Raw genomic sequence first — 10,334 nt, 5'->3', positions numbered from 1 at the left:
GTCAGATGATTGCCAAGTGTGCATGGAACTTCAACAAGCCATAACTTTTGATCCAAAGCTCCAAAATGAGTGCCTCTTTTTGCATATTGCTCCTTATGACATATACTTTCCAAATCCATCATGGAATTGCATGAAATTTCATCACATGACCATTTGCTCATTCATGAACATTTTGGAGGGAAATTTGGAAATTCAAAATTGGTGCATCATATGAACAAAATACCATTGCCATTGTGTTCATTGGAAGATTTTAAGTGAAATTACACCTCCATGTGGTACTGTTCACGTGTGGATTTGCATGGCACCTCACATTTTCCAATTTTGGTCATACACCTTATTTTTCTTAATCTCAATTAACCAATGCAAATGTGGATTAGCAATGTGATTAGGACAGAGTATAAATGCCAAATCATAACAGAATTTCAGAGTTTTTGAACATTCTAGATCCAAATTTTTCTTTCCCTCCATTTTTCTCTCAATTAAAACTTGAAATTTTTCCACATAGCACTTGGATTTTATTGCATATTCGTGTTCTCTGATCATCATTGAATGCAGATCAAGTTGTGGATTGAAGGTTTTGGTGAAGAAACAAGCTGTGCAAGCTCAAGAACATGAAGATGGAAGTGGCAAATTAATCAAGATCCAGTTCGTTTCAAGCTTCAATTTCTACATCAAGCTTCATAACAAGAGTAAAGGAGAAGATCTGGACACCTTTGATAGCTCAAATCCACTGTTTCATCGTTTTGCTCTTCAAGAGGTGTGAAATTCGATCCTCTTAATTCTTGATTTTATGCACATGTTTAGATAGATCTCTTCATGCTGATAATACTGATACTTTTAGAATTTGAAATGGTTGAATATTCATTGAGATATGTTGAGTTAAAGTTTGGAGTGCAAAAATGTTTTCATTCGATTCTCAATATTCATGGACATTTAGCTGAAATTAATGGTAGATTTGAGTTCCTCATGGAATAAGCTTTCGAATGGTATATGGTTTGCATGAATCTGGAAAAAAATTGATGAGCTACTGTAGCGCCACCGTCTTCATGAAGAAGACGGTGGAAACCACCGCTGGCCGCCGTGAGCACTGTTCCTAGGGTTTGGTCTGGTTCAGCTCATGAAGGTTACTGTTTGGACGCCTTTCACTCACATGTCCTGAGTTCGATACCATACGCTAGCATTTCTTTTTTTTCACTTATTTCCTCACTTATCCAAAACGTTGGCGTTTTGATGATGCGCATGTGAGCCTGACGTCTTCAGTTCGAATCCACGCTTATGCAATCTCCATTTCTATTTCAATTTTCATATTATTTCATGTTTTCACATTTATTTCATTTTATTCATGTCAATTCAAAAAATCACAAAAAATAACTAACTTGTACATTCTTTTCTCACCTCTTCCCTCATGTTTGCACAATAAATATTTTCATAAACAATAACCTGATACAACAAGTTGTGAAAAGGGTTCCCTAGGAGTACCTAGGATGTTGTGGGTGCCTAACACCTTCCCACAACATAATTACCCCCTTACCCAGATCTCTGTACCCTTTTTATTAGTTTTCTTTGCAAAACTTCTTAGGCTTTTGTTCGCTTTCTAGCCATTCCTTTGGATAAATAGAAGTGCGGTGGCGACTCTATCTTTGTATGCTTTGCTTATGATTTAGTCAATAAATCTAAAGGTAATGAATACACCGCTACAACCATGTGCATCCATATCAGGACAACATATGTCTCTATAAATTATTTCTAATATACTTGAACTTCTATTGGCACCTTTCTTAGACATGTTGGTCTGCTTTCCCTTAATGCAGTCAACACAAGTTTCAAAGTCAGCAAAATCTAGAGTATTAAGTACCCCATCTGTTACTAACCTTTTAATTCTCTCTATGGAGATATGTCCTAATCTCCGATGCCATAACATAGAATTCTCATTAATATTACACCGCTTAGTGCCAGTTTGAACATGCATTGAACTATAAATGGATTCGATTTGTAAATTAATACGATAAAGACCATCAGACAATATACCATTCCCAACATATTCCGAGTTATAAAATAATTCAAACAAGGTGTCTTTAAAATTAAAGGAATATCCAAAAGGTACAAGTCTAGAAACTGAAACTAAGTTTCGTGAGAAACTTGGTACAAAAAAGGTCCTTTCTAATTTCAAAACAAAACCATCATTTAAAATTAAATTGCAAGTTCCAATAGCTTCCACATGTGAGCCCATCATGCTTCCTGATAGGACATTCCGCTCACTTCCCACTGGCTTCCTTAGATTTTGCATACCCTGTAAGGAATTTGTTATATGGATTGTTGATCCAAAATCAATCCACCAGGTGTTAATATTAACATCAGTCATATTAGATTCATAACAAACAAATGAGAATAAATTACCTCTCTTCTCAAGCCTTTCTTTGAATCCAGGGCATTCCTTCTTCATGTGTCCTCCCTTTTTACAGAAGTAACACTTTGCTTCTTTCTTGATATCACCTTGCGGTGGTATTTTGAATTTCCCTTTCTGATTGGCTTGTGACTTGTCAGTTTTGAAAGCTCTGTTCTTCCCGCGAGTGCTTGTCAGCAATGCACTCTCACTCTGTTCCATTACAAGTCTTTCTTCTTCCTGAACACACATGGTCATTAATTCATTGATTGGCCATTTGTCTTTATGTGTATTGTAGGAGATCTTGAAAGGCCCATACTCAGACGGAAGAGAGTTCAGAATATAGTGCACCAGGAAGGAGTCAGACATATCAACTTCAAGTTTCTTAAGTTGAGCTGAAATGTCACGCATTTTCATTATGTGCTCACGCACACCTTTCACACTGGTGAGTCGGTAGGAGGAAATTTCATAATTAATGTGCTTGCCAAAGCCTTTTCAGAAGTGACGAACTGATCGTCAATGGCTTTCAGCAAATCACAAACATTCTCATGCTGATCAACAGAACCACATATTCCACCTGTGACCTTAGTCTTAATGAACATCACACTGAGCCGGTTGGATCTCTCCCACCGCTCATATAGTGCGATTGCAACTGGAGTACTTTCATCTGTAATTGCAAGGTTCGTCTTTCCTAATAGCATAATCTATGTCCACTCATCCTAGATGAAGGATAATTCTTTCCTTCCACACCTTATAGTTATCTCCTTTGAGCTCGGGAATATCATATCGGATATCAGAAAAATTAGCAGGTTGAGAAGCTAAAAAGATAAACAAAATTGATGTCAAAATTTGAGGCATAAATATTATCCAAATTGTATGTATTATCAATATAAACATACCATAAAATAAATCTTACAACATAAAAATTACTTGTGGGCTAAATTTTAATGTAATAAGATTTAAAAAAAAATTGCGATAGATTTTTCAAACCTCACTTTACGTGCATGATATAATTTTGTTTTTCTATCCAAAATTAATACTTTATAATAAAACTATCAAATTATGTACCAATTCATAATTCCTGTGGGCAAGTTATGCAAATATTTTGACATTTTATCCCAATTAATCATACAAATATAATAAAAATTCCTGTAGGATAAAATTCATTATACCACGTATAATTAATTATAATTTTATGTCTAATAATTTATGTGATCTCAAAACTTTAAAAAAATAATCTCAATTAATTTAAGGATGCTCTGGCTAATCCAAATTAATCAAAATTATAACGATCACTAGACATAGTAACTCAATTATATGAGAGAACAAAAATAAATAAATAAGATCTCTTATACAATTGTTTAACAAAATAATAACATTATAAATTAATTTTATTTTTTTTGCACAAATTTAATTCAAAGATTAAATAATAAGGCATAATAATCAGTAAAAAGGAAATCATATGGATATGAACAGAATCAAAATACATGTTTAACAAAGCAGCCCAACGATAACATTCATGAATGCCATGGATCAGGTAACAAAAATTCAAAACTCAAAATTAATTCACAAAAAAAATACCGAATATGGAAAGCTTTGGGGACAACCAAAATCCCAAAACTATGGACCACATTGGCATGTAGTTTAAATCTACTAGTGCAAATTTTTATAGTTAATAAGGAAAATTAAATTAAGTGATCAATTAATGAAAATAAAGAGTTAAGATTTGGAATAAGTCTTTTAAACTTACTCTTAGAATAAAAATATCCCTCATTATATAATATATATATATATATTATATATATATATATATATATATATATATATATATATATATATATATATATATATATATATATATATATATATAAGGATCAAATGACACCAAAGTGTCAAACTTAGTAATATGACACCTCCGATAACTCTTCACCCCATGTTTGTATAACAAAATCCACCGTTGGATTGAAATCTATTATCATATAGATCACGCCTATCAAATTTCACATCAATCAAAAATCAATTGATATGTTAAAGAGAATGATAAAAGTTAACGATTTTCATGAAATTTTGTAAGACGTTAGTTTTTATGCATCTCGTTGACATGTCAAATTATTTATGATTGATGTTAAATTTATAGACATGATTTATATGATAATAGCTTTCAATCCAACGATAGATTTTGTTGTACGGGTCTTGGGCGAAAAATTATCGGTGATGTCATGTTAATAAATTTGACACTTTAGTGTCATATGATCATGACTATATATATATATATATATATATATATATATATATATATAATGAATTTCTATTTAGAACGGGTACATATTTCAATTATGGAGTATTGCAAGTCACATTCTCTCTTTAAGCTCCTACGTTTGATTTAGTTAGAACCCTAACCCTCAATGACAACAAGTCGAATTCTCTTTCCAAGATCTTCTGCTTGATTGATTGAGAATCATTACCATCACTTTAACAAGTTAGATTTTCTCTCCAAACTCTTGCACTTAGTTGAGTAAAAACATTATCCCTCTCTCGTACGCAAATTTCTCAATAGCCTCTAAATTGTTAGGTAATTTCCCCACTTCCATCCCGATCTGAGGATTACTCCTTAGGGGAAAAGATGAAAATATTTACATCCTTGTTGATGATTTGTTCTTAGAGACAATGAGATGCCAACAACACTAGACACAAAAATCATGATTAAAACACAATCTTGAAGAGTCATGCATCATTTGTGTTATCAATGCAGATGCAAAAACACATTTAATTCAAAATGACTATGTTCACAAGTCAACTCCGTTATCTGACCATTCAATCGTTCAATAGATTCAGTTGAGAATAGTCTCAACAAGGGATTCCTAAACAACAACCTATGACTATAATGGAACACCAACCATAAGTTATCACCAGACTTCATCTTTAGTCAGCGACCTTGATGAAATGTCAAACTCAAGTCATTTTTTGACTATATAGATTAAATGCTTTAGGGAAACTATTCCAAACTGGAATTTTGGATCAAATAAGCCCAATATGACATCCTTAAGGTTGTATATGTCTAACATAACCATCTCTCAAGGTACATACAATGCTAATCCTAAAAAATTTCCACTCACGACTAATTTTACTGTCAAAATGTTAACTATATAACCAATTTAAATCTTAAAGAGACCATCTAGAATAAAATGACTACATTAAAGATTTCTCTTTTAACTTGAAGACTTTTGTATAATAGAATTTCATTGAAATATAATCTGTCAATAATAGGCATTATAAACCATGGTTCCTTATTATACACTAGCACGTGTGGTGAAAAAAAATTAAGTATTTATTTTTATCATGTAATTTTTTCTCTACTTAGCGTGATGTGTGATGTGCTCATGTGGTTGGGTATCTCTTGTGTCTTATTCAAATGTTTAACTTGAACAAGATTAAAGTCCTTAAGTGTGGGTGACTTAAGCCTTTTTTTAAGGCAAAAAAAATTAATAAGGGACTTAAGAGCCCAACAAAGTACATAGAGAGTCCAAAGGCACAAGGCATGGCGAACCAACAAACTGCAACCAACAGAGGTATAACAACGGAAAAAAACACAACAATCGAATACACCAAATACAATCAAAGACAGGAAAATAGAAATCAAGAAAAACACCCGCATAATAGTCACCATCCAACAAAGACCAAACTAGAGCTCACAACTCAAACTCACCAACAACATACCAAAAATGCAGGTAAAACGCCAAAAGAAACCACTAAAATTTGGGGTGACAAAACAGACTGTGGTCCGTCGGGCTAACCAATACACCCATAAAAAAAGGGGCGGATTGCCCCACTAACCTAGTTATCAAGCACTCAAAATATTTATTTTCGTTGGTTAAAGGTTAATATTTGAACTATAGTTTGAGAATTTTTGTTAATAATTTTATTTTGGGTGGAACTTTTTGATGATTTTAGACTTTTAGTTGTCATTTTATGATTTCTAATCGTTGGTTTGATGCTCTCTAATTAAAATATAATTTTCTTTTAATCTATTAAAAAAAAATAGCGGTCAAGTTTGCTGCCCGCCAACCCGTCATTATGGCGGGGCAAGTTGAATTTTTAAGCCCAATTTTATTTGACGAACATAAGGCGAGGCGGGACAGATGATCCGTTTTACCACCCCTAACTAAAATTCAAAAATCAATCGGAGGATCACGAGTCTTGATTCACGGTTGATTAAATGTAGGGGAATAACCTCTACCCTAAAGTCAATTTTAAATTAATTATCTGCCTAAACAAATCCAATTGCATTAAAAAAAAAACACAAATCAAATTAACCTTGAATGTTCTATTACTAAAGACTAGTAAAACAAGTTTGCATCCCTTTGACGTGTCATTTCTTCCCTGTATGAATCTACCTCAAACCGCTGAAAAACAAACACTCTCACTGTATTGATTCTTCTTGCTCTCCTTTTCAACCATGACCGATTTCCACCACCACCACCACCACCAACAACACCGCCCGCACCGTATCTCCCTCCCACCGCGCACCACCGCCACTTCTAACCCTAACACTAATTCCCCTTTCCCATATTCATCATCAACCCTAACCCCCACTCCTTCCAAATCCAAACACCGCTCATCATTCTCCTTCAATCCCAAACCAAATTCAAAATCCAATTCCAAATCCATTTCCTTCATCTTCCTCCTCCTCTTCTCCCTTCGCTCTCTCTACTCCCTTTTCCCTTTCCTCCGTTCCTCTTCCCCTTCATTTTCTCTCTTCCCTTTTTCCTTCCTCGTTTCCCTTCTTTCCCTTTTCCTCACCCTCTCTTTCTCTCTATTTTCCCCACCCTTTTCATCTCACAGAGACACTTTTCATAAACCCAAACAACAATCAATATTCACTGTTTTCCCCTCAATCACACACTCCCAGCAGACGATTCTTATATCAAAATCCATTCTTTTAGCTTTGGTTTTTCTCCTACGGTTTTCGGCTCTTCGATATTGCAGCACTGCCGCGATGATAATTGCCGAGTTTATGGGAACTGTGACTGCCCGCCGGTTCCAGAGAAATCGGAGAAACGGTTGGGTTGAAATTCGCGGTTTTGTGTTGTTGTTTTTAGGATTGTTTATGTTGTCTTTTGGATGGGATAGAGTTGAGTGTTTCCCTTTGAGTAGAAATGGGGTTGATAATTGTGTCAGGGTTTGGCAATTGTTGCTTCCATTTATGTCTGGATTTTTAGCTTGTTATGAACAGTGTGTTTCTGTTGATAGTTATGGGAGATATAAGCAATTGGATCGTAAACGGGTTCGGTTAGTGACATTGTTTTTCACTACAATTGTGCTTTTTGTTCCTGCTGTGATTAGTTATTTTGTTTATGAAGCTGGTGAAGATAGTGTTTCTTTTGGGAATTTGGCTTGGCCTTTGGCGAATACGGTTGTTTTCGGCGTTCTTTTGAGTGAGAATTGTTATAGTGGTGATGATTTGATGAGTTTCAAAGATTCGAAAAGAGAGTTTTTGGTGATGTTTATGTGTACATTGGTATTGGAGCTTTTTTATTATCCTGATATTTCGCTTTGGGGTTTGTTGATTTGTGGTTTGTTGCTGTATGTGGCTGTTAGAGATTTGAATTCTTTTAATTCCGATGATATTATGTTCGGAGATGAGTCTTCGCAGTTTTTAACTGAAATGGTTATGAAGCCTATTAGACATATATTGAGCGAGAGGAAGTCAAGGAAAATTGCGCTTTTTCTTTTGATCAATGCTGGGTATATGGTTGTGGAGTTTGTTGCTGGGTTTATGAGCAATAGTCTTGGGCTGATATCGGATGCATGTCACATGTTGTTTGATTGTGCTGCTTTGGCAATTGGGTTGTATGCTTCGTATATATCTCGTTTGCCTGCGAATAACCACTATAACTATGGCCGAGGAAGATTTGAGGTTCTGTCGGGTTACACTAATGCTGTTTTTCTGGTTCTTGTTGGAGCATTGATAGTTGTGGAGTCCTTTGAGAGGATTTTGGATCCTCAAGAGATTTCGACTAATAGTTTGTTGGTTGTTTCTGTAGGAGGACTTGTAGTTAATGTTATTGGGTTGATATTCTTTCACGAGGAGCATCATCATGCTCATGGAATGTCTGGATCATGCTCACATTCACATCCACATTCGCACTCGGAGTTACATAACCACGACCCGCATCATCATCATCATGAAAGCAACCGAGAAATCATTTCGGTTTCCAGTAGTTGCGAAGATAATTCATGCTCTGGTGATCTTAGACATCACAATCACTCTAGTCATGAGAGGAAAGTCGAGTTTCTTACAGATAGTCACAGCATTCAGAGCATCAAGCATCACAACAAAGACCACCATGATCATAATAACCATGATGACCATCATGACCATAATCACCATGCTCATATCCAGAAGCATGATCACCATGATCATAATCACCATGCTGACCATCAAGACCATGATCATAATCACCATGCCGACCATCACGACCATGATCATAATCACCATGCCGACCATCACGACCATGATCATAATCACCATGCCGACCATCACGACCATGATCATAATCACCATACTGGCCACCTTGACCATAATCACCATGATCATAATCACCATACCAGCCACCATGACCATAATCACCATGCAAGCCACCTCAACCATAGTGAGTGTCATGATCATAATCACCATGACCATCGGCACCATCATGATGCTGACCACCATGGTCATGATACTGACCACCATGGTCATGATACGCCTGTTCACCAAAAGCAAACTCATCGCCACATTGATCACAACATGGAAGGGATATTCTTACATGTTCTTGCAGACACATTGGGGAGTGTCGGTGTTGTCATATCTACACTTTTAATTAAGTACAAAGGTTGGCTTGCTGCTGATCCAGTCTGCTCAATTTTCATTTCGGTCTTAATCGTATCCTCTGTAATACCATTACTCAGAAACTCGGCCGAAGTTTTGCTCCAAAGAGTTCCTAGGGCACATGAGCACGATCTGAAAGATTCCTTAGCCAATGTTTTGAAGATAAAGGGTGTTTATGGCATTCAAAAGTTCCATTCATGGAGCTTCACAGACACAGATTTAATAGGAACACTGCATCTACATCTGTCAACCGATACTGACAAAATATCAATCAAGTCTCAGGTTTCGCATCTATTACACAATGCTGGAATAAAAGATTTAACCTTGCAAGTAGAATGTGTTACATAGTATTGTTTTGAGATAGTTCTTGTTAGCATCTTTGATTACTGAATATGCATACACTATTTGGAACAGAGATCAAACATGCTGATAATTTTCATTGGAATGTTAGATAATATTACAACATAAATTTATGTCTGTTTTCATTTCTGAGAGATGGTTGGTTTTTTATGGGATCTGTTTCTTGGGATCTAAGAATGTGCAGAGTTGTAACTTGTACAGAAATGTAACACACAAACATAGATTGTGAAAAAGAATACATTGACAATTTTGTAAGTGTGTAAGAATGTGTGATGTGTTCAGCAAAATCATGGTGGCGCCGTGGTTATGTTGAACCGTAAGAATGTAGATTTTGCAAAATCACGGTTCACCGTGATTCTTCCTGTCTCAACTTCAATCATACACTATGAATCTTGAGAACTATTGCAGTCTTATGTGTATTTGCTTTCCTTGTATTATGGTCATTGCAGACTTGCAGTGTCATGTTACAGGAAATGAAACAACTACAACATCTGATGTAAATTGTAATCTGCAATCTGGAACAATAGCGTTGCGTTTATTTTCTATTGTTTATCTATGAAGATTGAAATGCTAGGTTACTTTTGATGAAATAAAATTTTGGTTACAAATACACATCTGAAAAAAAGAGCTACAACTTAACTACAAATATAAGCCACTCAATTCAAATTTAAATTCTAATATAATTGGCAGTGGAGGAAGAGTAAGAGTGGCAGAGTCTAATCT

At 35.3% G+C, this 10,334-nt stretch overlaps 1 protein-coding gene across 1 annotated transcript; it reads left to right on the top strand.

The window, feature by feature from the left end:
• The first annotated feature begins 6,732 nt into the window (after positions 1-6,732).
• LOC127130841 (uncharacterized) lies at positions 6,733-10,030 on the top strand. The gene has a single exon (XM_051059805.1). It carries the CDS (start codon positions 6,840-6,842, stop codon positions 9,597-9,599), a length of 2,760 nt encoding a protein of 919 aa, XP_050915762.1. The 5' UTR covers positions 6,733-6,839; the 3' UTR covers positions 9,600-10,030.
• The last annotated feature ends 304 nt before the right edge of the window (positions 10,031-10,334 follow it).

The sequence above is a fragment of the Lathyrus oleraceus genome, chromosome 1, assembly GCF_024323335.1.
Source record: "Lathyrus oleraceus cultivar Zhongwan6 chromosome 1, CAAS_Psat_ZW6_1.0, whole genome shotgun sequence".
NCBI classification, from domain to species: Eukaryota; Viridiplantae; Streptophyta; class Magnoliopsida; order Fabales; family Fabaceae; genus Lathyrus; species Lathyrus oleraceus.
The sequence above is the reverse complement of the archived record's forward strand: the minus strand, read 5'-3'. Positions and strand labels throughout refer to the sequence as shown.